Below are 26,117 nucleotides of genomic sequence, written 5' to 3'. Positions count from 1 at the left end.
CCATTCCTATAAATCTATACCTTGCCACGTGGCTGGTGGCTTACCGGTGTCTTTACATGCTGCTTGTCCTGGCGGTGGCTGCAGTGTCTCTCCCCTCAGCCTTCTGCTTCCCAGAATTCTCCTCTCTCCTTGTCCCACCTACTTCCTGCCTGGTCACTGGCCATCAGTGTTTTATTTATATAGAACGATATCCACAGCAGTTGACCTTTAAATAAGCTAAGATGTAAGGCATTGGGTGATTTGACTTCCCAGTTGTTAGACCCTTCCTGGGGGTCCTGGTTCCTCTAAGCAGTTCCTCTACTATTAACCAAGTAGCTCATTGGGCTGCTCTTAAGGTAGCCTTGCTGCTCTGAAATTCCATAGCTGCCTTGATGAAGCTACACACCAACCATAGCTGCTATGGCTCCCACTCAGGCTCCAGAAGACACTATCCCAGCCATGGACAAGACCTGCTTATTTTAGACTTTCCCCATTACAAATCTCAGTGAACTCTAGGCTCCGTCTTCACCAAGGCCAGAGGAGGAGCACTTCTCCTGATGGCCCAGCAAGGAGGCCTGTGATTGTTGCAAACGTAATCCTTTATTTGCAGGAAGAATTGTGCTATGATTGGCACAAAGATCCTTGCCACATTCCCTTCTGTCTCTGCAGAAGCCAGATGCTTGGTTCGCTTCTCTAGTCTGGTAGGAGACATCCTCTAGCGCTGCCTCCTGGGTTTGCAACATCAGGCACCGTACTAGTTTGCATTCTATTGCTGTGATAAAAACCATGACCAAAAGCAACTTGGGGGACAAAGGGGTTTAGTTCCCTTTTCAGGCTACATTCCATGGTTAAGAGAATCCGGGAAGGAACTCAAGGCAGGACTCTGGAGGCAGGAACTGAAGCAGAGGCCATGGAGGAACATTGCCTACTGGCTTGCTCCCCATGGCTTGCTCAGCTTGCTTTCTTATACAACCCAGCATCACTTGTACGAGGGTGGCACCGCCTGCAATGATCTGGGCCTTCCCACATCAATCATTAACCAGGAAATGCCCCACAGACTCACCGAATCTGCCAATCGGATGGAGGCAATTCTTCAATTGATGTTAGCTCTTCCTAGAATCTAGGACCTAGATGCCCCTAGCCCATGTCAACGGGACAAAAGCTAACCAGCACAGACATAATATAATGTGTCACTGGAGAACACTTTTCATGCTAACTTTTGATCTTTACCATTGGTGGAGTTGGCTATTCTGGTAACGCGAGGGTAAAATGGCAGTGCCATTTGAAATGGTGGCAGCAGTCATCCTGGCAGTGGGAGTGATGGTGGTGGCAGACAGAAGCCAGGTGGCTGGGGGGTTCCAAAGAGTGGCTGCAGAATAAGTGATGGGGGGCAGAGGCAGCAGAGACAAGGCATGGCAGAGTGAAGGGGGGAAGGGGGGGAAGGGAAGGAGGGAGGGAGGGAAGGAAGGAGAGAGAGAGAGAGAGAGGGAGGGAGGGAGGGAGGGAGGGAGGGAGAGAGAGAGAGAGAGAGAGAGAGAGAGAGAGAGAGAGAGAGAGAGAGAGAGAGAGAGAGAGAGAAGGGGCGAACGCACAAAGCATAAGCTGAGTTGGTTCAGCAGGTAAAAGTTGCCAAACATAACATCCTGGGTTTGATCCTTGGGACCTATGTGGTGGAAGGAGCAACTGACTTCTAAGAGTTGTCTTCTAACTTTCACATGCATGCTGTGACACACACACTCCAGCATGCGCACACAAAAAATGTAAAAATCTTTAAAGGTTTCTCTTTCTTCCTTCCTTTCTTCCTCCTCCTCCTCCTCCTTCTTCTTCTTCTTCCCCCCTCTCTCTCTCTCTCTCTCTCTCTCTCTCTCTCTCTCTCTGTTGTTTTTTGAGACAGGGGACAGGGTTTCTCTGTGTAACAGCCCTGGCTATCCTGGACCTCACTTTGTAGATCCTGCTGGCCTTGAACTCACAGAGATTTGCCTGCCTCTGCCTCCCAAATGATGGGATTAAAAGTGTGCCTGGCTAAATGTTTATGTTATTCTTTTATGTATATGTGTGTATGTGTGAATGTAAGTTTGTGCATAGTGTGTAGCAGGTTTCCATGGAGGCCAGAAGAGTGCATCAGGTCCCCTAGACTGAAGTTACAGGCAGCTGTGCATTGCCCAGTGTGGGTGCTGGGAACTGAACCCAGGTCCTCTGTAAGAGCAGCAAATGCTCTTCACTTCTGAGCCATTTCTCCAGCCCCTAAAACTTATTTTAAAAGAAAGGTAGGCCGGGCGGTGGAGGTGCATGCCTTTAATCCCAGCACTCAGGAGGCAGAGGCAGGTGGATCTCTGTGAGTCTGAGGCCAGCCTAATCTATAGAGAGAGTTCCAGGATAGCCAGGCCTACACAGAGAAACCCTGTCTCAGAAAAAAAAAAATAATCCAAACCAAAACAAAGAAGGAAGGAAGGAAGAAAGGAAGGTAGGAAGGAAAGAAGGAAGGCAGGCAGGCAGATGCTAAAGATAAGAAACTACAGTCTTGCCAGAAAAAAAGTTCCAGGGAGCTGCTAAGCTGTAGGGTCAAGGGCCTCAGACCCCCTTGGTCTGACAGCTGTAACTCCAGCTACAATCAAGGGTGAAGGAGCTGACATTCTGGGACTGACATCTGTAACACCAGCCACTGAAGCAGCTTGGGGTTACCTGCAGGCCATTTAAGAAGGTTAGCACTAAGCCTCCTGCCTTCTCAGCCCGCTGCTGCCACTCATTACTGCTGGAAGCTTGGGATTTCACAGCTGCCAAGTGCTGGGGTCACCGAAGGGTAAGGTGCAGGGTAATAAGGCTGTGTAGAGAACCCTAAGTCTCTAGTTTCTAAAGCTTGGTGCAGTACACCCTCAGCTCTCAGGACTCAAGTTGTAGGCTTGGGTATTGTCCTCCCACCCCTAGGTCTTGGGTACTCAGGAGCTAGGGGCTACCTGCACTAGAAGAGCTTTTCCTTACCTGCCCATCGATTTCTATCCATAAGGACCCCAGCCAAATGATTAAGAAAAGAGTGCAACATTCGAAAACACATCTGAAGATTCCAGACTCAGCCTTTTGTCTCCCAGTTTGGGCCTGCTAGGTTGGATTTTCATATCCTTGAGTGTTACAAACAGTTGTTTTGTGCCACTGTTTGGGAGATCTGTTTCACAGCATGGCCTACTAGGTGTTGAGGACACCCACTCACAAAGAGTCATTGGCTGCTTCCTGCCACAGTGTCCTCCACAACACCTCACTCCAGGTCTCCTGTGCTGGGACAGTCTAGCCAGTTAGGACCGAGATTCTAAATTGTACTTCATCCTGATCATGGGACCTGTCTTGCTGTCCAGGAAAACAGATTCTGATTTTAAGAAAGATTGTTTTTCAGGCTCAGGTATGGGGCAAGAGAGTCTTTTTGTGTGTGTGTGGTTGTTTTTGGATCTTTTCAAATGAGAACAGTTGACTAGCTCACACTCTACATCCTTGCCTTAGCACTACACACCCCACAACCTTGAGGAGTCTCGTGAATTCATCTATTTTATGCAAACTGAGGTACCAGTAGGCATGAGGGGCCAAGCCTCATTGCCAAGGAAGGACAGGAGTGAAGTGGCTGCTATACTCTAGGCCCAGCCTCCCCAACAGACCTTTTGCCAAGAGACAGAATCTGCAGGGTGAGGAGGTGGGATGCCAGTAACATCCGTCTCCTGGGATTCTACCAGGAGCTCAGGAATCCTGTGGCTCCAGGAGCCCTTGGCTATAGCCACCTGATGGGTAGCTCGGGTCCTCTGTTCGCATATCTGCTCCTTACTGTAGTCCTGGACCCCTCTGACTAGTCACTGGCAGGCACTATACGCAGCAGTGTCTGCCGCTCTCAACTATGGAGGGATAGCAAGCTATGCAGAAATCTACAATCAAGAGGAGTCACAGCATCAGTCACAGGTGGGGGATGAATCCTCTAAACCCTAGCCCGTGCTAGCTTCACAGGGAAATGGAGCAGCCGCTGAAAGTGTCGGCTCCCAGCAACTTCTGAGAGCTCTCAACCAAAAGTGGGTTGGGCCCTGCCTGCCTCCACACACAGCTGACGTCAGCAGAGATGCCCTGGCTTCCAGCCCAGCGCTGTGATTAGGAAAACACAATTCTTAGTATCCGATATGTTTTAATGAAAATAAAATGCTCTCAATTTTCCTTCTGGTCTGCTCTTTGTCTTTGTCATAGGGAGGTCAGTTGCTTTTTTGCTGCTTCTAGACACTGGGGCTGAAAGACCTGTCGGGAGGGGAAATGGGCTGTGGGGAGTAGAAATGGGCAGAGCTGCCAAGCAGCACTGGGTGCTTGTCTGGACTGTGGCCTGGGGTCACCAGATTGGGGTTGGAGGGGTGGCAGGAGCCCTAGTCTGTCACCAGAGACAAAGTGTGGCACAGCCAACGACAGCCTCAGGCTTGGTACTGTGCAGTACAAGCATGTATACAGTTGAAGCAGGTGTGCAGGACAGTTGGACTGTGGCTCAGCACTGTGACTCCAGGGTGTAGTTTAGAGTCCTTCTGTTCCTGTGCCACAGCTGGAGAAGCCACCTGAGACCTGTTCTCCTTATAGCCACGACAGCACAAAGGTCTGTCAGGTGCAAATTCGGGATCACTCTGTGGACTGCACTAGCCAGGCAGGTCTGTTGGTCATGGCCAGCACTGGTGCCTATCCAGGGGAGAAGGTGTTGGTTCTGTGATGGGGCCTTAGGGGAAGCCAGGGAACAGCATTCCTCCCACGGTCCTGCATCTGGGCCCTGGCTTTGCGAAGGACCTAGACACAATTGCTCAGGAGGTGCTCAGGGTGTGTTTGGCATTCACCCTAACACTGGTATATGTTAGGGAAAGGCTCAGAGAGTAGGGGACTCAGAGCGAGAAGGGGAGAGACCAAGTGGTGATTATGGGATATACAGGGGCGGGGAACCCTGAATACAAGGAGGTACTGTGCGGATCCCAGGCTTCCCAGAGGGTCAGGGCTAAGGAAGACAAGGAGGGACGGTGGCCTCAACAATGAGCAAGTCCCTGGCCTTTGCTCTCAAGATGAGGATGGTAGTAGGGCTGGACCCCAAAGGATGTGGGGGACCTTCAGCTGCTTCGCTGCTGCCATCATCCCTGAATGATACCACTGAGGAAGTGGGGGACAATGGCTACTGAGCAGAGGTTGGACAAGGGTGGAGAGGAAAGTTCAAACCCTGGAGAACCGCTGGGTCATTGATGCCCTCCCCAGCATGCTCACAGCTGCCCTTTGAAAGGGGGTCTTCTAACCTTAGGGTTAGAAGGGTTATAACCTTATAACCCTTCTAACCGCCCGGACTACAGTCTCTTTGCAGAAGCCCTGACCTGCGAGGGAAGACTGTGAGTTTCTACATGAGACCTCACTACTACATTCAACCACAAAAGGCTTGACATCTGAGGTGCACCTAGCCTCAGAGCTGCTCACAGCCCAACTTGGTTACCACCCTGGACCTTGAGGAAGGGGTCAGGAAGGCAGGGCCCTGTAGCTTCTTCACAGCAGGAGTTGGAGGCCCAAGGATCGCATTGCTGGGGTAAAACAGGATTCACGTTCCTCTGTGTATGAACAAACATGGGGCAGTACAATGCACACTCCACAGCCATGACAACCATAGGCAGCTCCTTACCCTCCTGCATCACTTGGAAAATGGTCAGGTCAGGACCAAGAGAGGACCACAGTATTGGAGGTTCCTGAGAAAGGCAGGAAAACATCTGCTATTAAATGCAAATTTCATGAGAGACATCAGAAAAGGAAGCCTGCCAGCTATTTGGGTATGGAGAATTGATATACAGGGTTACCTGGTGTTGAAAATTTTTTTTTTAAAGAAATTGACTCAATGTGCTGAGATGTTGACTTTAATTATCAGTGTTCACCATGACTCTCATGCTCTTCCCTGGAAGCTGAGGAATGCTTTAGAGGCGTGTGAGGTGGGAGAAGCCTTGATGTACATCTCTAAACTCTGAACAGCAAACAGCAATAATAATAAAAACTAAATTGAAACCATCAATAGTCTCATTACAAGCAAGAGCAGGCAGGATGAGAATGCTAGGCAGGGCACCACTCGTGGCTCAAAGTAGGTCTGTGGCTGGGACCTCACCTTTGCCTCAGAAGCCATCTCATTAAATGAGTCAATACAAGGACGGTTGAGCTAAAAATCCACGGTGGATGAAGGTACAGCTTACCGTTCTGTCTTCCTTCAGCTGTTACTAGTGGGCTGGGATGACTCTATACAGAGAGTGTTTGCTCAATTGCCTTGGACACAGTTTTGCTCTTCATCAATTCTTTGTGGCTTGCTCTAGAAGGAGTGGAGGGAAGAGAAAAGAATGCATGCTCCTGGCAACTGCAGTACTTGCATTTACTGCATTTGCTTAATACTACCACCTCCTTCCTCTTTCCTCTTTCCAGGGTGTGGATGCATATTCTCAGCCTGTCCTCCACTCTGGTTGCCTTACTGTATGTACAAGACAGTAAGGAGCCAGGATGAGGGCCCCCTGGTGCTGTCTCCTAGGGAATGCATTCAGGGGTCTGGGCTGTTTCCCAGGAAATGGATTAATGCTCTAAACTGATCCAGGAGGCCTTGGAAACAATGTCTCCTTTCCTTACTCCCCATAATCCTGCATCTGGCTCCGGCTTCCCCAACCCTGGCGGTGGGGCCCCCAGATGCCATACAACAATACCCCATGTGCCAGAAAGTGAGGAAAGGAACAAAAGCACCAATTTTAAAATGTAACTCTCTAGCCTGCTTTCAATTTTTTAAAGTGTGGGAAAATGCACACAGCACGCAGCATCTGTGGTCCTTTTCAGATGTATCCACACGCCAGTCTCTTATCCGCATTTGGAGGGCTGTGCAACCTTTCCCAAGGCCAGGGCTGTGTTTTCTTAGCCTCATTTCCTTCTCAGATAAATGTGAATGGAATAATAGACAAGGTGGAGGAAAAAGTGAAGATAAGTGAGAGTACACCTTCCCAATTGCACCCCACATGGGCCTGAACCTTGGCTACCTACCATCCCTATGTCCCTCCCAAATGTATCAGCCCCCTCCCAAGTCCAGGCCCCACAGCTGAATTACTGTAAAAGCAGTCCCAAAGTAGTGGCTTTGGGACTTATACTCCTTGGTCTTGGGGTTATCTACTCCCACATCTGTCTCTAGGTTAGCCCAGGCTAACTAGAAGCAGGCTTAGTCTACAGGAGTTCTGAGCCTCTCCTGGCATCTTGGTCTCCCCCCTGGCAGTTCCCCTAAATGCTCTGTATTCTCTCCCTGGGCAGACAGAAGCAGGCATGGCAGTACGTGCCTGTAATCCCAACATTTGGAAGGCTGAGGAGAGGATCATGGCAAACGAGGCCAGTCTAGGGTACACGGGGAGAACCTGTCTCAAAACACAATCAAAAGAAGCAGGTACTGAGTGAGGTAACCCAAACCCAAAAAGACAGTCATGGTATGTACTCACTCATAAGTGGATTCTAGATATAAAATAAAGAACAATCAGACCACAACCCATAGAACCATGGAGGCTATATATATAGCATGGAGGTCCCTAGGACGACTGTGGCTTATAATAAATTTCGGTTTTACTCAATTATTGAAAAAAAATAGCCAAATGAATGGAAACACATGAACTGTGAACCAAAGGCTGAGGGGCCCCCAGCTGGATCAGGCCCTCTGAATAGGTGTGACAGTTGATTGGCTTGATCAGTTTGGGAGGCAACTAGACAGTGGGACCAAGTCCTGTGCTCATTGCATGAGTTGGCTGTTTGAAACCTGGAGCTTATGCAGGGACACTTGGCTCAGTCTGGGAGGAAGGGACTGGACCTGCCTGGACTGAGTCTACCAGGTTGATCGCAGTCCTCGGGGGAGGATTTGCCCTGGAGGAGGTGGGAATGGGGGGTGGGCTGTGGGTAAGGGGAGGGGGTGGGAGGGGGGAGAATAGGGGAACCCGTGGCTGATATGTAGAACTGAATGGTATTGTAAAATAAAATAAATTTTAAAAAAAGAAAAAATAAAAAAGAAGCAGGTAAAAATGGCAAAGGAATTTCACTTGGATCCTCAGGCTAAGGGCTCTGGGACCTGCCTGACACTAGATGGGGCAATGGGAAACTTTTTTTTTTAAAAATGAGTATTATAGTTTTTTTCTGGCCTAATTGGCCTAACCTACTAAAATTAGTTTGAAACATTAACTGGTAATTCCTAGACAAAAGCCCTACAGGTTCACAGGAATTCTTTTCACTTATCGCTGGAATCAATTTGCTGCTGACACTCTGTTAAGGATTTTCGTTACTAGGTCCTTGGAAAAGTAGTGGGCTCCACTTCCTTTCTTGACCTATCTTTATCTGGTGTGGGTCCTGGGTTATGTTAAATAATTAAGGCCATACTGGTGCAGTGGGAGGTTAGTCTGCCAGAGAGGCCTCCTGGTTTGGACAAGGGCCTCCCTAACTCTGGAGCAGGTCAACTTGCTCAGTAGCACTGGATCCCTCACAGCTCCTGTCCCCACAATGCAGCGGACCAAGTGGGCCCCACTAGCCATGGTATCCACAATCACAAGTGCCTCTTAGCTGACCATTACTTGGAATGTCCTTCAGTCTCAGATCTGCTCATCCTAGAGTTTGTGTTTGTGATCTCACAAAGATGGGGATAGGGGATACGACATCTGTTATAAAGATGTAAAATTTAAGGATTTATGGAACAGGTATGGTTGGAACCTGGGCTCCAGGTGGTCCTGGCAGTAGAGACTCACCGGGCTTCAAAGCTGTAGGTACCGCAGGGACACAGCAGTTCCTGGAGGGCACATCCAAGGGAAGAGGCTCTGCACCTGACCCTGGAGAGCTTGTTGATTGGTGTTGGCTAGATGCACACACAAAAAACGGGCTAGAGAGAGGGGAAGAGACCAAGAGGCAGAGAGAGGGTAGACTGCAGGTAGGGAGAAAGCAGTCTTGAAGATAAAAGTTTTGGGGAGCAGATGAAGATAGCTACAGACCAAATGCTGCTAAGGCCACTGGAAAGGTGGGAATGTAGACAGGGAGGCAAGGTGACCAGAGGGACCCCAGTAGACAGGGACTTGGCATCGTCTTTCCTTTCTTATGTGGATCATTGGCCCTCCCACTCACCTGCCCATGTTCTACTTCTACTGCTCACCTCTGGCCAAATCTGGTTGAATACTCTACTCCAAGGTCCCAAATACTCTCAGGTGTTGCTGAAAAATCACCACTGCCCCGAGTGGTGCCAGCATCAGCCTGAGGCCCACCCTCTGTGATTGCCTGTGTGTCCCCATTAGCAGGCCAGTGCTGCTCATTCCAGAACAACACTTAGTACCCACTGGCCCTAAATCTACCACTTCCAAAGATCAGGCCAGCTCTTTGAAGAGAAAGCTGTTCTGAGGGTTGGTTCTTTCTTACATTGGAAATATGAACAGGCCACAATGTCCTTACTCTCCATTGGTATTCCTGGGTAGTGCTGGAAAAAGTGGGCCCCTCTGTAAGTTCACACTGTGACACCTAGGGTGGGCAAGGGCAAGCAGGTGGCTGAAGGAGAAGGTGACATTCCATACCTTGTTGACCTGGAACATTGTTGGCTAATGCAGCTTCCTTCCATTGAGGTACACAGGAAGTATAGCCCACATCTGTAAAGTTCTGAGCCTGGTCCTCATCTCTCCTTTTCCACCACCTCCCACAGCATATCTTAAGGAAATACAAGGGTTTCACGCAAGAAAAGGAGGGTCGCTGTAGGTCTGATTGCCTCCACTGCTGGCCTTAAGGCCATACACTTTTCAGAGGCTTCTCAGGAAACCATGAAACCCCTTTACTCACGGCTTATCTTAAATACAGAAAGGTCTGCAGCTGAGGTCTCGGAGGCACCAGAGGGCCCTGCTGCAGAATGCCTCTGCTAGAATTCATGGATGCTAGTATACTGGTGTCTACTGGCATACCGCGAAAATGCTGTCCCTTTCTCACGGGAACAGAAACAGCCGGTGGAGAGAGACATCCAGGGCACTCTGGGTACTGCAGTGCACAGCTCTCTCGCTCCGAATGAAGCATTACGCCTCATATGCAGAACACTACCTGCGTTCAGAGCTCTAGCCTACACATAGCACCCACGCTGTATGCAGAACCCCAACCTAAAAGCAGCATCTCCACCCCGTCTGCAGAACCCGGCTCGCATGCAGTATCCTCGCCAGCACTTAACATCCCCACCCTGCAGGGAACACCTGTGCCTGGTAACGAGCACTCCAAACCCGCCTGCAGCACCCTTCCATGGTACAACGGCCCAGTTTTATATACAAAACTCTCGCGAGGGGCGGAAAACTCCTCCCAAAACCCAGGGGTGCAGGAAGAAACCCCTAGACCAAGGCGGCCACATGGACTTCTCCCAGAGGCCTGCTGCCTGCACCACCCCGGCATTCCTTTTAATGACAAGACCCCCAGCAGATAGAGCACGGTCCGGAGGCTCCCAGCCCTGGCGTGGCCTCCACTTCACCCCCACCCCACCAACACCCCAATCTCGCCTTTCCCGGCCCAGCGGCCCAGTGCGCTCTTGGAGAATGGCGGGGCGGTCCAGGCGGGCGGCGCTGATTGGGCCATGCCTCTGATTGACAGCCACAAGCACCACTTGTCACGGTAGCTGCGGCCGGTGGCGCTCGCTCGGGCTCGGCTCGGGCTCGGCGGCACTCGAAGCTGCTCGGCTGCTCGTCTGGGCTCGGCTGAGCGGCTCGGTTCGGTTGCTTGGCGGGGCTCGGCTGCACGGCCGCGGACGGGCGTGCGCTGGGGGGCGCGGGGCGCGGGCCTCGGAGGTGGCGGCGGAAGCCTGGTGCCCCGCCCGCCGGGTCCTCTCAGAGAGGCAGAGAGGTATCCCCGCGGCCCGGCCTCGCACGGGTGCGGCGGGCGCGGCGTGGGGGGCGGCGGGGGCGCAGAGCGGCGCGGCCCGCCCGGGGGCGCCGCGGGCCGGGTCAGCGCGGACGGCGCTCGGCGGACTCGGGCGCACGGCTGGCCGGCCCCTCCCTGCCCGCGCGCCCGGGCGCCCACTCGCCGGCGCGGGGCCCGGGAGCGATGACATCGACGGGGAAGGACGGCGGCGGGGCGCAGCACGCGCAGTATGTGGGGCCCTACCGGCTGGAGAAGACGCTGGGCAAGGGGCAGACAGGTGCGTGCGCGCCGGCGGCTGGGGGCGCGGGCGGGGCCGGGGTGGGGGGCCGGCGCGCGGCCGCGGGGCCGGTGAAACCGTGCTGACCGGCCGGGCGGGGCGGAGGGAGGCCGCAGAGCAGAGATGCTGCAGGCCCGGCCCGGCGGCCGCGAACAATGGGCGGCGGTGCGCCGTCGTCCGCCGCACTCCTGGGTCCCGTGGTGGAGCCCCGCAGCCCACCGGTTGCGGGCGGGCGGGCGCAGCCCAAGGACACGCGGCGCGGCCTGGGGCGCACGGCGACTGGGGCAGCATGAGCCGGGCCTGGCGGTTCCCGGCAATCCCGCTGCAGGTGCGCGGCCCGGGGCCCGCATTGTGCGCCCGAGCGAGCGCCGGGCCCATTGTGCCACGGGAGGAGGGGGACGAGCGGGCGCCCATCTGCCGTCTGCCACGCTAATAGGCATGCTGCCTGAGCAGCTGCGTCCCGGCCGCATGACCCCCACCTCCAGGCAGCGGCCACCGCCCGGCAGGTCCCGGCCTGGCTTTCCTAGCCCGGACCTCCCGCTCGGATGGGGGGGGGGGGGGGGGGTGACAGCGCAGGAACCTTAGGAAAGCTGGACAGCGCCTTCTTCTGCACCCAGTCTCAAGCCTGAGCCTCTGCGACACTGGGCTTCCCTCGGGAGGTAGAGGGTGACAGTTCCTGGGCTTGGGCCATCCATCCCTGCCTGACGGTTGGAACAGACCTAGGCCTACAGCAGAGACGAACCTCCCCAAGAGGCCTCGCTGTCTTTCCCTGGGCAGGTTCCATCTCTGCACAGCTTTCCCCGTAGACCAGCAGAGAACCCGGCTACCTTGCATTTGGCCAGCTTTCTGGGGCGGGCTGGGTTTAGTCAGCCCCCTCATCTGGTCAGCCAGGCGCATTCACACAGTCTTCTTTGTGGGAGGCTGGGACTCAGCCATTTTCTTTCTTCTCCCAGGACTGGCCTGTCTTCCGGCTGCCCAAAGGTCCGACTGGCACTGCCCACATCTCCTTTCCGTTTGGAAAAGTTCCCCAGAGCCAGGGCAGGCTAGGGAGTGGAGGACAGCGGGAGGGTGCAGTGTGGTTAGGGTGGGGGCTTAGGAGCCCTCTAGAAGCACCCCAGGGCTTCAGGGAGGCCGTGGTAGAAGGTGATGTTTCGGAAGAAGGTGGGCCAGGCTGAGTTCCCTTTGGAGGCTTGCAGCTGTGATGTCACGGAGACAGAGGCACATGGGTTTTTTTTGAGCCCCAGAAGCTATATCTTCTCACCCTGGAGTCAACCCCCAAGCTAAGCAGTCGGTGCCTTGGTGCAAGGGGCTCGGGGCTGAGGGGAAGGCATAGGCAGCTGGTGTTCTGTTGAGTTCCGGATATGCATGTTTCCTGGGGATGAGCAACTGTAGTTTGTGAGGGAAGGGCCTGGAGCAGCAGAATGCAGGAGGCAGTGAAATAATCTAATTATCGTACCAATAAAACGTTGTTATAAGGAGCCCTGGGCGTGTAAGTGATGACAGTAGTGAATGATGCATGGTGCCTTGTGGACTCTGTGGGTAGGGGCTGGGCTCCCTGTCTTCTCTGTGGCATTACATGGTCGTATAGTTAATGATACCATGATCGCCAGTGACATAGAAGGACCCTGAGCAGCTTAGCTCCTGGGCCCTCTGGACACACCCTCTCCTGACTTCTGACCAGCAGAGTGCAAATGTGCAGCCAAGGAGACCGTTCATCATGTATGTCTTCCCTCTCTGCTAGTGAAAGGTCATCCTGGTGGATGTAGGTAGGTCCTGACTGTATTTGCTGGGCCTGACCACATAGCACCAGGTGTCAGCAGAATTGCTATATCTCAGCCTTGTGTGTTACTCCTGGATCAGTCAGAGCCAGACTTCTTGCCACGAAAGCTTGATGGAGAGTGTAGGCCAGACCTCTGTCCATTGCTGTCCTGCTTACATGCTGATCTGAGGGCTTCTCCTGGCATGGCTACATGTCATGGGAACACACACACACAGAGGGGGTGGGGGGCTCTTAGTTCTTACCCACCTGCTCATTTCAACACTAACCCTTGCTTCTTTTTGCTGTGTCTGTCTATCCACATATAAGCTGCTTCTTGGGGCTGTGGATGGGGGATAGTCTGCTGGCTATCCAGTGAACCTTGGAGCAGTGTAAGCCCATTACCTGTAGGAAGATGGACCTCAAGATGTCGCCTTCATGGAGTTAGATGGGGTAGAGGGTGTGCGGCTTCTCTATGCTTTCTGGAGCATCCACTATGCCCCTTGTTTTGGACCACTCATTGGGCAGTGGCTCAGCCTTGTGTGGGTGGCTTGGGCCCAGTGAGTTTCTTGTATCACTTTTGCTGGTGTTGGCCTCTGCATCTTGCTGCTGTGTCTGTGGTCATGCAGTCGTCTCTCTTCCTGTTAAACTGCTCTTGGAGGCTGGAGAATGTCCTTTGATTATTTATCCACCTGGGTCCAAGTATTAAGTGACATTGGAGGACTTGGAAGCCTGGCCAGCAAAGGCTGTTTGGGAGTTGGGGGCACACCAGGGCCAAGTGTTCCTGGGATGGGATGGGGATCCACTGGCAAAGACTCTGCAGGACTTTCCCCTGATCTGAGATGTGTTTTTCCCCAGTTCCCTCCAGACTTGGCCCCTGCAGAGAAGGGAGACAGTCCCTACCTTTGAAGTCACCCCTATAGACTGAATTGGGAGGAGGAATGGGAGATGCTTCAAGTCTAGGTGGTATCAGGAACAGAGGAGGATTGCATAGGCTGGGTAGCCTCACTACTCTGCCTGCCAGAGGCAGAGCAGGGCACCTTTTTGCCCATGCTAGAGCTCTGCCTTCATGGGCTTGCAGCCCAGGAGGGCCTGTAGGACCCTTTCTTTGTTAGGATTTCTATAGCTGTGCTAAAACTCCATAACCAAAATCAACTTGGAGAGTGCAAGGTTTATTTCAGCTTGCACATCACAGTCCATTATAGAAGGGAGTCGTGGCAGGAACTTATGGCAGGGCAGGACTCTGGAGGCAGGAACTGAAGCAGAGGCCATGGAGGAGTGCTGCTTACTGGTTTGCTCCTCATGCCTTGTGCCATGTGCTTTCTTGTACGACCCCAGGACTACCTACCCAAGAGTGGCATCACCCACATGGAATGGGTGATATCATATTGATCATTAATCAAGAAAGTGCCCCATAGGTTTGTCTATGGGTCAGTCTGAAGGGGGCATTTTTTTTCTCAATTGATCTTCTGTCTTCCCAAATCTAGTCTGTGTCAAGTTGATATAAAAACTAGCCAGCACAGACCTAATGTAGGAGGTGATGCCAGGGCCCTCTACTCTGCAAGAAATGGTCAGTCAGGCCAAGAGAAGGGGATGAATGAAGGGGACTGCCTTCAAGCTTACCTGACTGGGCTCACAGGTCAGTGGATGGTCTGCCAGAATGAGAGACCTGAGATGTCCCTTTCACACTGCCGAGTGGCCTTTAAGAGCTCTGATGACTGGCAGGCCGCAGGGGGATCTTGGGGTAGAAGAAGCTGTGAGACGGGACAGGTGGACCAAAGGGGAGATGGGTAGGAGAGACAGGTGAGAAGAGAGACAGGTGTAGAGAATCAGGTGAGAAGGAGGTAGCAGACCTGTAGGTGTCTCAGGACCAGGAATGTTGGTGTTTATGGGTGGAGGGCAATACAGTGAACAGGTGCAGGAGAGAAGGTGACTGCTGGGACTGGGTCACGTTTTTGAAAGCCAAGCAGGAGCAAGTGAGTGGCTTCTGTGTCCGGCCCTATAGATGGGCCAGGCTGGTGAGAGGCTGAGGGGGAAGCTGTGTGGAGCCAAGTCCCAGAGCCCCTAAAGCTGGGTGGGAAGGACCTGGTGGCTTTTGCAGCAGTGAAGGTGGATGGCATGTCGTGTCTGGCGACGACCACTCACCAGGTTCTTCTGGCCCCTGCTGTGAGCCCCTCATGGAATTACATAGCCTTCTTCCACATCTGGCCCTGGCCATCTGACCTAGTTGTGTAGATGAGGATGCTGTGGCTTCAGAACTAACACTCTGTTAGAGTTCTACTTATTGGGAACAGGGAATGATTTATCTCCTGCCCAGGGCCTTGTTCAGAGCTCAGATCAGGTGGCATGCAGTTCTGGGAGCTGCATGGGCCATGCAGCTGTCCTGCCTCTCTTCTGCCCTGCTCAGCTTCTCTCTGCAGCCAAGCCTGGGCACTGCCAGCCCTCCTCCCACAGTTCGTACTTGCTCAGGTGTTCCTATTCTCTCTGAGAGATTTTTGCAGGCAGTGGGGCACAGAGGCTAGGGAAGGGGGGGGGGTGCGCTTGAAGGATAAGTGCTCATGGTAGAGGTTGGGGAACCATACTGTCCTGGCCCGCTGAGGTGGCTCAGAGTGCATGTGCCCTGGTGCACATGGGTATCTGCCTTGTTACAGGCAGCGATGAAGACCAGAAAGGCCCTTCCATGGACCCATGAACTTCCTGCCATGGCATAGGACATGCTTATACTGGAAAGGTACACTATGAGTGCTCACTCAAGGTGTGCTATGTGCCTGCACAGATCCTTCCTTGGTGTGCTCATGGGCCTGACTTATATGGGCTTTGCCCAGGGCCTGGCTACATACCAGAGCCCTGGTGTAATAGGCCTATGAAGAGGAGCCTTCTAGAGTGGGCCATGTCTAGGTCTCTGCCCTGCTATCGCCCAGGGGAGAACTGTCTGGAAGCGGTGGAGCAAGCTGTTCTGTGCAGCTGTGCTGAAGTAGGCGCAGGCCTAACCCTTACGGTGACCCGATTCAGCTCTTGCCACCGCTCCCCGGGCTCTGTTTCTGGCAGACCATCAGGCAGTCTCAGAGGTGAATGCCACTGTGGCCAGCCATAGGCACCACAGCAGTGGGTGGTGGGTGGGCTGAGGCTCTGGGGGCCTCTAGGTCCCACCATGTCCCTGGTTGCGTGAGGTAGCCAGAGCCCGTCCTTACTCTGAGGGTAGCCAGACAGTGTCTGTGTTACTGGTGTGGAGACTCCCCTTAACTTGCTGTGCACTGCCCTTCTCTGTGACTAGTCCCCCGAATAGTAATGTGAGGCTGGTAAGGCCCGTGCGCTACCTGTTAGCAGCACCAGCCAGGCCCCCTCCTGGACATAGCCTGTCAAGTGTTTCCTGGTACCCTGGCCATCTATCTGTCCTAGGTTCTTCCCTGGTGTGTGTGGAGTGGGCCAGGGGAGAGCATATAACTTTAACCCCTTCCTACCTTAGTACTCTGCTTCTATACCACACAATTTGTGGACAGCAGACCTTCCCCAGGATAGCCACCAGCTATCATTAAGAGTGGCTCAAGTCACTAGGAAGTCCCATTGTCTGGGCTCTGGCAGAGTAGTGAGGACACCTTCACAGTGACCTCGTTGGTTATTTCTTTCAGAGAGTCCCTGGGGTAGGTTAACACCCAGTTGTACAGGCTGTCCTTTGTGGGCCAGGCCTGGGGGTCCCGTGATCACTTGGAACTTAGTGGAGGCGAATCTGTGCTGCTGAATCTGAAGGCTGTATGCTGGCTACCAACTGTAGCAGGAGGGCTTTAGGCCTTAGACCTCATTTACAAATGGGTTTGGGGGTGGGGTTTCCTTGGGTCTTTTGTGGGGCTCCAAAGATGGTTACAGTGTCTGGTAAGAGCAAGTAAGGGTGCCTGTCATGGCCCTTCTTGGGGATACTGTGGGAGATGAGGGTCTCTTTGGGCTCCTCTGTTTGGAGGGGTCACTTGTTTGCCCTGTACTCTGTAGGAAGTTCATGGGTTCGTGAGTGGGCTTCCTTGGTTAGAAGTAAGACTTGAGCTCACCTGCTTAGTAGCTAATGTGCCCAGCGACCCAGGCCCCAGCCTGACGTGGCCAAGCTGCCCACAGGCCTCTACAAGACCTTGCCCAGAGATGCTGGCTGAGCCAGGCTGCCCAGCATTCTGAACAGGATGGAGGCTGGGCTTTGGCTTAGGCTTCGGGAACAAAGCAGGGATTGTGCCAGGGTGGCCACTACTCAGGGCCCAGCCCGCTTGGTCCAGGCCTTGTTCTGTTGTCTCTGAAGGGCCAGTGTTCTGGATCCCAGCAGCTGGGAGCCAGCCCCGCCTGCTGGACAGTATCCTGAAAGTCCATCTGTTTGATAAGAAACCTCCCCCTTTTTGAGGGTGGATTCTGGCATGCTGGTCACAGGCTGGGTCTAGGGTCTTGCCCCAGGCCTAGAGTTTGACATCATCTTCTTGGCTGATTGACCAGTCCATGTAGAGTGGGATAGTGTCTTCACTTCCTAATTGTGTGGGAGGACATAACCACCTTCTCTGGGTAGCCACAGCATCCTTGTGAATCTGACCAGGGTCGAATGGGTAATTTGGGGCCCTCGTGGTTTAGGGATGGCTAGAACAGAGCACAGAGCTGGTCTTGGAGCCGTTTCGGGAGTCCAGGGTTCATTTGGAGGGTCTCTGGCACAGAGATTCTTCGGCCTTCTTGGGGGATAGAAGTGTCTTGGTCACATTCACCCTGCTGCCCACTCTGGGTCCTGGAGAGCAGGGCTGGCCTTCGTGGCCTTTGGGCAGAGGCTTAAGGGCAGCATGGACAGCCGCCGAAAGGCTGGTGACGCAGGTGGGGGCGGCTACACGTCAGCTGAGGCTCAGAGCCGTGGGCGGTTTGCGCAGGGAGGCTATGAATGTGGCTGTTGAGGGGCGGCTGGGCCTGGGCGCCCCAGTTACCCCAGCTGTCTGCAGCCCTTGCAAGGGTGAAAGCATCAGGATAGGAGTTGGGGTGGCAGTGCCTGGTGGGCCCTCAGCGCCCAGGGAGAGGGCTGTCGGCGGGAGTCACATGGCTGTGGGTACTTGAGAACCTGTTCCAAGAGCCCATGGCCAGGGTAAAGCCACATTACTGCCACATGGGCTGGCTTGCGACAAGCTCTCCTGGGCTCCTGAGCCCCTGGATGCTGGTTTTCTCATCACATGGCCTCTACCCTCAACAGAGTTCTCTCGTCCCGACCACAAGTCCTCGCCCCAGGATATTGGCCAGAGCGGCCACCTTGAGGGTTATTGGTGCTGGGGCTGGGGAGGTTGTCCCTGAGATGGAGTTCTTCATGCTCTGGGCCTGGACAGGTAAGGGTTTGTTCAGCTTCCTCTTGTGTGGCCAGGTGAAGGCCCTCCCTCAGGTAAAGAGCTGCAAGCCCCACCCTCAACCTGACTCTCACACACAGCCTCTGGCTTGTCCTGGTGTAATCAGTGGGCCCTTCAGAGTGAACAAAGGCCTGGCGTAGCCTGGGTACTAACGGAATACATAGTCAGCGTGACCTGAATACCCAGGATGCCAACCCTTCTCGTTTTAGACCATGTTGAGGGCACAGAATTTCACTGGCTTTGGGCAGTGGCAGGGTCCCTTTATCCTAGCTGTTTCTGGATCTCATATACACTACCATCGAGTCAGGGTTCTAGTCTTTGGAGTTACATTGTGCCAGCTTCCTTCAGGGATGACGGGGCTGCAGGCACGATTCTATTGGCCTGGCCCCTGCCAAAGGCAAGTCCATCCCACTAGAAGCTGGGCAAGCCCCATCCCATGCTGCAGCAAGTGGTGTTTGCAACTGTCTGGAGGCCCTGGGGTCGTTACTGCCCTATGGCACAGTTTGCGTGCCGTGTCTCTGGGCAGGTCTATCCCTAGGGCTTAGTTGAGAGACCAGACCACAACAGGGAATTCCTTCTTCTCCATGCCTCTGTCTGTATAGCAATAAGGGTGTAACAATGAGACGGTGCCAGGGAAGCCTTCTTACATGGGACTGAGTAGTCCCGTGCCTCCCACTCTGCCCAGTGACAACCCCGGGGTCAGCGATGTGCAGGCTAAAGGGCCTGGGACATGAGGAGAAACAAGACAGACGGGCCTTTCTGCTTGCTCGTCCCTTCCACTGAGGAGATTTTCCCAGAGCCCTTGTTGGTGGAGCAGCAGGCAGGGAGAGGTGATGGGATTATGGTCATCTCTGCCTAGCCAAGGAGAGCTGGGCAGGCCCAGCCTCTTGAGGCTCAGAATGGCACCTCTGCCACCTTCACAGACTCTGGACTAGTGAGCGAGTGGGCTGATTGTGTCTCTTGTCATGTGCCCGTGGAGTCTCAAGCAAATCCCTGGATTCCTACTGGTTGGGCTCATCTCACTCTGCCCCTGCCTCCAGCATGGTGGGCATGGGGGAAGGGGATTTAGGGCAGCAAGCCATCTGTGGGTCTCCAGCTTACAGGGTGTCCTCCCAGACTCAGCCCTGTGGGATTTCTGTGGATTGGGGCTGTTATAGAAACTGTGTGTGCTGTGCTGGATCTGTCCTGGGTTACGGCATTTCCATGTAGGATGTAGAGGGGCCTCTAAAACACAGTGTACCCCTTCCTGATATTCCCAGCTACAGTCTCCAGCAGTGTCACCCAGTTTTGCCTCAACCCTATTTATTTGGAAACACATCCTACCTGGTCATGTTCTAGTGTGTATATCAGAAAGACAGAGACCCAGGATCACAGAGCTGTTACCACCCCAGAAGTAACTCTGGCTTCTAAAGCAGTAGAAGCTGGTCCAGCTCTGGAAAGTAAAGAGCTTTCCTGGGCCTGAACCTCTTTCACTGGCCGCCTGCATTTGCTGATCTGTTGCTCCAGAAAGCCTGGGTGGGGTGGGCCTCTCAAGGGAGAGTATAAGAGTAGCCTCTTACTGAGCATTGGGATTGCCCTAGACCCTACCATCTGTCTTGAGCCTTTCAGCAGGTGAGGGCAGAGGTGTGGGTAGAAGGATGACATCTTAGCTCAGGCCAGGTCTCTCAGATTCCTGTGTGATTGGATGTCAGAGTTGCTGTTCACATATGCCAGCCTTCATATATGCCAGGCAGGGAGGCAGTGCCCCTCACTGCCCACTGGCTCCTGATACAGCCTCCATCTCCAGGAAGGAGGACTTCCATCTGGTCAGAGTGCAGTTCTGTGAGCACCACTAGGGATGCTACATTTCCAGCGGATGGACAGCGGGTGCAGTAGGCGAGGAGCTGGGGTAAGCAAACCAGCCTGCCCAGGCCTCTTGCTCCAGGCCCCACATACTAGCACCTTTCTTCATGGAGCTCTTGTGCTAACACACTGACTTATGGCCTCGGTGTGGCCTCAGGAGGCTGTGCCAGAAGCTGGGAGGCAGTGGGCAGCGACAAGAATGGTTGTGTTGCCTGACATGTAGCAGATGCTGGGGAACTGGCATGGGCATCCCTGGAGAATGTGTGTTTTCATTGGCATTGGAGCTAAGCTTAGTGCCTGTGAGTTGGGGTTCATGTCTAGAACACAGGTATCTTGGGTATACATACAACTGTGGTAATTTAGAAGAATATACCTTTCCTCAACCTGTTAGTCCATGTGTATGGGAGGTGTCAGGGCTCAGGGGCCCCTAGAACTATTACCCTTTACCTGAGCAGCCCCTTACCTTACCTGCCCTTGGCTGCTGGGTGCCAGCATCTAGTGACCCTTGCCCACCCTAATTTGCAGAGAAAGCTTTTGGCAAGCCTAAATGGTGCAAAGGCCTCAAGTCCCTGGGTCCTTCCTGGGTGGTGGTGGTGGGGGGGTGGAGATAGCCTTGGGCCTTTGGCTCTACTGTGGAGCTCCTGTTCTAAGTCTGGCCTTTGCTCCCGGCTAGCTGGGAGCTGTCCATCAGGCTTGTGCTGAAGTCCACCACTTCCACCAGGTGGGGTTGGGAGAAGGGTGCTTCTGATGGCTGCTGGTCTTCAGTCCCCACCTTTGGGTGTACTGAGCTGTGTGAGGGACTCGGAGGTCTTTGGTGGACTTCCAGATGTGTCTCCCAGCTGTGGCTTTGGGTTTGTGATGGCCTTGGGTCGCTGTTGGGACATGGATCTGGCTATGGGCCAGTGGAAATTTATGTATATTGGGCCTCATACTGCCAGCCCTGGCCTGGCCTGTGTGCTCAAGGGTGTTAGGTGCAGGCCTCCAACTGCCTCTGGAGGAGAACACTTCTCATTGGTACAGACTCTGACATTGACTTCTTGGTGATTGATCCTCCCATGAGTGGCTCTGACTGCAGGAGGATGAGGACATAGCCTTTCACATGAGTATCTTGGGGTTGGGCTCGGTCTACCATTGATGCAGCCTCTCCCCTGCCCTCACTCCTGGGTGCCCCTTGTTTCATAGTTCTAAGGGTGGGTGGCATGCAGGAATGTGATGGCCTTGGGCAGCTGTTGGGGCATGAAGCGAGGAGAGGCTGGCTGTAGGCCAGGCTGGTTCCTGCACCCTACCCCTGGGAGGGGAGGGGCATGGAGGTGAGAGGTTGCTGGTGCTCACTTCTGGCTGCTCCAACCTGGGCCCTTCATTTCCTCAGGGCCAGCCCTGCTGGTTCCTTGCACACAGTGTCCATCTTTCCTGCACCCCCCTCAGGCTAACTGGGAGATGGGAATGCCTGGAAACAGGTGACATTTGCAATGAGAGGCCTGGGGGGTCTCAGGAGGGGCTGCTGGGACAAAAGATTGCTGAAGGACCAGCCACCGGGGTGACTATAAAGAAGCGGGCTCATCTCAGATGGGAAGATTGTGGGTGCCAAACCCCAAATCTCAGAGGACTTACAACTAGTCATGAGTGTTACAGACAGTATACAGTAAATGCCACAGGGGGACAAGGGAGTCATAGCTGCGTCCAGTGGAAGGGCTCACAAGCCCACTGTTCGGTCCCGTCCTTGGAAGGACACATTGGGGGCCATCCCAAGATGCGAGTTGGAACACTACCCAGTGACATCAGGACCCAGTGTCTAGCGGGGGGAGGAGAAGTCATGCTATATGCTTGGCATAGGCACTTGGTGGTCCCATTGACCCCCAGAGCTTGGCTTACTATCCTAGACACACTGACAAATGCAGGCAGGGGTGGGTTTGAGAAGTCCCCTTACCCCAGCCCCTCTCCCGCGTCACACTGCTTTCTCCTGAGACACGCGCCTCCGGGGCCTATGCACATCATCTGGAGGAGAGGAACACAGAGCCTCATCAGGTCACTTCGGGGTCAGTAGCAGGTTGTCCTCAGGCCCAAGAAGGCAGGATGATGGCTATCACCCCTGGCTCCATGGTCTTTGGTTCATAGGCCACTGTGGGGACCTCTGCCTTGGATCTTGTGTTGCGATGCTGGGATGACAGTCCCACCAGGGAGAGTTCTTGTGGGTCCCGAGCTGGTAGGGTACCACTTTCCACAGTACAGCACTCCTGGTGGGGCGTGTGTCGGTCCGATGCTCTGGAAGCTGGTCTCTTGCTGGTAGATACCTGGTTGGGGTGAGGGGTGGGGGATCTCCACAAGTAGTTGCCAGCCTTCAGGCTCATCCTTGCTGCCCAGGCTGGGTCTGGCGGCCCAGTGTGCTTTGACCCACTCTCTAGAGGGAAGCTTCCAGAGCCGGTGCTCTTCCCCAGCCCTTCAGAAGCACCTGCATTCCCTACAGCATTTTCCTCCAGGCCTCAGCTACTCTGGGATGCTTGCCAGGGTCAGGTGGTTTGCCTCCTGACCTCCAACACCCCAAGGCCTTCAGGGCTATGGGACCTGAGGTGCCATGGTCAGCTCCTTCTAGCCGGCCTCACTCCTCTGTGTCCACTCCTCTCTGTCTGCCTTCCCAGCTCTGCTCCCAATCGCAGTGCCACACTCTTCCTGACTCTTCCTCCTCTGTTGCAGCCTCTCCTCAGGGCTCCCTCTCAGAGCTGTGGACTTCAGAGTGGGTGTATAAGGATAGAGCCAGCCAGATGGCCCTGCCTAGTGCCCGGGAGGCAGACATGGGAATAGAGACCCCACTGCACAGAATCAGTCCTGGCTTCAAGTTCTGGCATCCACTGGGGACTGGGATGAGGACAGGCAGATCTCTTGGGACAAGGCAGCCCCCAGTCTGAGTGACAGCCTGGAGAGGAAGAGGTGGCTGAGGCAGACATAATGCTGGGTTCCTTGGTTGGACACTAGCTCAGTGATACTTGGGGACAGATGCTGGTGTTTGGAAGCACCAGTGTGGGCCGGCAAGCTCTGCCTCTCTCCTCTCCCTGTCCTTCCTGCCCGCTGCCCACTAAGCAGATTCTATTATTACCTTACTGCAGATTACTGGCCTCCTGCTTGAGGATGGACGGGCAGGCACTGCTGCGGGGGTGGGGCCAGTGTTTCTGTCTCTGACAGCAGGTGACTGCAGGGCTCAGCGTGACTTCTCTCCCTGACTGTGGCCTCCCGTTGGCATTGTAGGCCAGGCATGGGTCCATCTGTCCGTGTCTCTGATAATCTGGGCAGCGTGTCCCCCTGGTGGGGGGAGGGGTCCCTGAACTGTGTATGTTCCTCCATGGAGGTTGCTTCCCTGGACATGAGAATAGTACTGGCCAGGCTGCCTCCCTTTCCTTGGCTATAAGGACATACAGGCAACAGCTGGACTCCTCCTCAGCTTTCTTCTAGTTCATAGATTCTTAGTGTACTGCTCTGTGGATTCTTGCAACAGGGCTAGTCCAGGGCAGGCATGGGGTGAACACTGGCTAAATGACATGGAGATAGAAGCAGGTGAGTCCCATCTGTATGGAGAGAGTAGATTTGCCCATGGTGGTCCATTGGTGCTCATAGCTGCCAATAGTAACCGGGTAGAAGTTTCCCTGAAAAGATTAAGAATGGAGGCCTTTTCTGCCTTTGAATTCCTCAAGGGGTTACTTGAGTTCTGCTGGTGAAAAGGTCCAGGGTGAGCTGCCAGGGCCTCACATGCCTGTGGAGGATGCTGCTAAGGGACACTGATGGGTGGTTGTGAAGGAGCTAATGGGATTAGGACATCTCTGGGTTTTGCAAGTTGTCCTTAGTACTAGCTGGGTTTCTGGGAGAACATTTGGGTGGCCTATCCCTGGGCTCTCAGAGGGCCTGAGTGATGAAAAGCCTACAGGATGCTCAGATGGGGAGGCCTGGAGCCTTCTGCTTTGGGATGGGGTTTGAGGGTGTGTGCAGGCCTATGTCAGAGTCTGTATCCTGTGTGTGTGTGTGTGTGTGTGTGTGTGTGTGTCCTGTGTTTTGCAGTCTTGTGTACCTATGTACATGTAGACCTATGAAGCTGTGTACAAAGGTGTGTGTGTGTGTGTGTGTGTGTCTATCCTGTGATTTGCAGTCTTGTATACCTATGTACATGTAGGCCTACGAAGGTGTGTACAAAGGTGTGTGTGTGTGTGTGTGTGTGTGCGCGCGCGCGCGCGCGCGTGCGCGTGTGTATGTGTAGAGCTGGTGTGTCTGTGAAGGTCTGAACTCTCATGTCTGCCTGTGTGTGGGATGACAGTCAGAGAATCCCTGGGGCTTCCCAAGGAAGGCATCCCCAACCTCATCACCATGGCAACCCCATTACCCATCCCTTGGGCACTGAAGGGGTGGGGCCTGGCAGGTGCAAAGCAGGAGATAGCAGCTACAGGACTCAGAGCTCTGCCAACACATGGGAGCATGGGAGTGGATGTCTGTCTGGACTCCCACAGTCAGGCCTGCAGGCTCTAGTGGCTCCTTCCAGGCCCCCCCCCAGAGCACTACACACTGCCCAACACTGTGATCCTGACGTCTCTGCCCTGCCCTGCATGGCCCTCCGAAGCTAGACAGCCACTGGTTAGAGCTCTGCCACTGGCTGTGTCTCCTTTGCGACATCATGGGCAGAAGGTGGGAGTCTGCCCTCACCCTCATGGGGGCCGTGGGAGTTCTTCATGTGTTGGATCCTCAGGTGTGGACATCAGCTCCCCTTCACTTTGCTGGGCTCCGCCTGGTCCCTGCTCACCTTTCCACCTTTGCCCTCAACATGCCTTCCAGGAAAATGCTGCTCCCTCAGAACCTTCTCCTTCTGGGGCCTCTAGGCCTGTCACTCTGAAAGTGGCTCGGCCAGTGGCCTAATCACCTGCTTCCATTCCTAGGGAGGGTAGAAGAGCAAGGGCTTCCTTAACTAGGACACCAGCTTAGATGAACGGTTCACTCAATTGAATTACTGAATAGATAAGGGATTCATCAAAAATACCCCATTGGAATAATTTTACAGTATTGAATTGCAGAGACCAGTTAATAGAAATGTAATGTGATCACCTGGCACTGTGGGGATTGGAGTGGGAGGTCCCCACCCACCTCTAGGGATGTGCCTCAGCAAGAAGGGGGTTCCTGGAACTGGCTAAGGGTCCAGCATGGATGGTGGCAGTCGTGTCCAGCGGAGTGTCCTGCTAGGCTCCTGTATGCCCTGAAACTTCCAGCTTGATAGTGCTTGTGACCCCAGATAAGGGAGCTAGGGGAAGGCTGCCCAACTCAGGGGGACTTCAGAGGGTTCCCATGGTGCTCCCTCGGGGGAATTGAGGCCTGCACATGGGGTCTTGGACGTCCCTTCGTGCTGCTGGGCTTCTGGGGGTGTATATCTAGGTTAACACCTTGCTATGGGTTCTTGGCCCCTCTTCCTCCATGAATGGAAGATAAGGAACTGTCCCTCATCCCTCACATAAGGTATTGATGGTAGGTCTTGGAGTGTATCAGGGACCTAGACCCTTTAGCTGTAGAGGACCCCCTGCCAACATCCCCATAAGCCTCTCAAACCCTCTCCTTCTGGGACACACAACCTGTAGTCTGCTTGCCCCCTCTTGCCAGCATGAAGGATTTGTGATACCCGGTTCATAGACCTAGCCTAGCTTTCCTCAAGCCTCCTCCACAGTAGGGCTTGCAATCTGCTACTGGGGAGACTTCCTCAGTCTAGTCCTTGCTCTCCATTATTACACATGTTTATGATCTTACTCTCAGTGCCCTTGGGGAGGCTCTACTGCCCATCCTGAATCCTGGCTTTAGGGGGTTGGAGTTCAATGCCTGGACCACATGTATTGTTCACATTAGAGGCCTGGAGCAGACCCTGGGGTAGAGCTATTGAAACAACTATAGAGAACCCATCTTCCTTGTCCCTTAGCTTGTGTGCATCCTTCTTCCCAGAACCCAGAGTCATGTTGTCATGCTTAGATATATTGGCAGGTGAGGACAGTTTCTCCAGAATCCCATGATGCTTCCTGGGAAG

At 54.0% G+C, this 26,117-nt stretch overlaps 1 protein-coding gene and 1 long non-coding RNA gene across 17 annotated transcripts in view; one reads left to right on the top strand and one right to left on the bottom strand.

The window, feature by feature from the left end:
- Nucleotides 1–2,454: 2,454 nt before the first annotated feature.
- Nucleotides 2,455–10,681, bottom strand: LOC114693988. 2 transcript variants are annotated; one of them, XR_003734634.2, is made up of 4 exons: nucleotides 8,739–10,532; nucleotides 6,189–6,301; nucleotides 5,633–5,696; nucleotides 2,455–4,662 (listed from the first exon to the last, which is right to left on the bottom strand). It is a non-coding gene; the product is annotated as an uncharacterized LOC114693988 (long non-coding RNA). The 2 variants fall into 2 exon arrangements; XR_003734632.2 differs by having other exon boundaries at nucleotides 2,455–5,696; nucleotides 8,739–10,681.
- A 5-nt stretch (nucleotides 10,682–10,686) lies between these two features.
- Nucleotides 10,687–26,117, top strand: part of Brsk2 (BR serine/threonine kinase 2) — a 55,379-nt gene continuing 39,948 nt past the window's right edge. For 6 of the 15 annotated variants that reach the window (XR_005092332.1, XR_005092331.1, XM_028870592.2 and 3 more), the window contains exon 1: nucleotides 10,933–11,137. Coding sequence is in view for 12 of the 15 variants with exons in the window: in XM_028870592.2 (XP_028726425.1) it covers nucleotides 11,044–11,137 (94 nt within the window). In the remaining 3 variants the exon portion in view is untranslated. Of the gene's footprint in view, nucleotides 11,138–26,117 lie in introns of all 15 variants that reach the window. The other 9 variants (XR_003734630.2, XM_028870583.2, XM_028870492.2 and 6 more) reach the window with 3 other exon arrangements.

This window comes from Peromyscus leucopus, chromosome 1 (assembly GCF_004664715.2).
Source record: "Peromyscus leucopus breed LL Stock chromosome 1, UCI_PerLeu_2.1, whole genome shotgun sequence".
NCBI lineage: Eukaryota > Metazoa > Chordata > Mammalia > Rodentia > Cricetidae > Peromyscus > Peromyscus leucopus.
The sequence above is the reverse complement of the archived record's forward strand: the minus strand, read 5'-3'. Positions and strand labels throughout refer to the sequence as shown.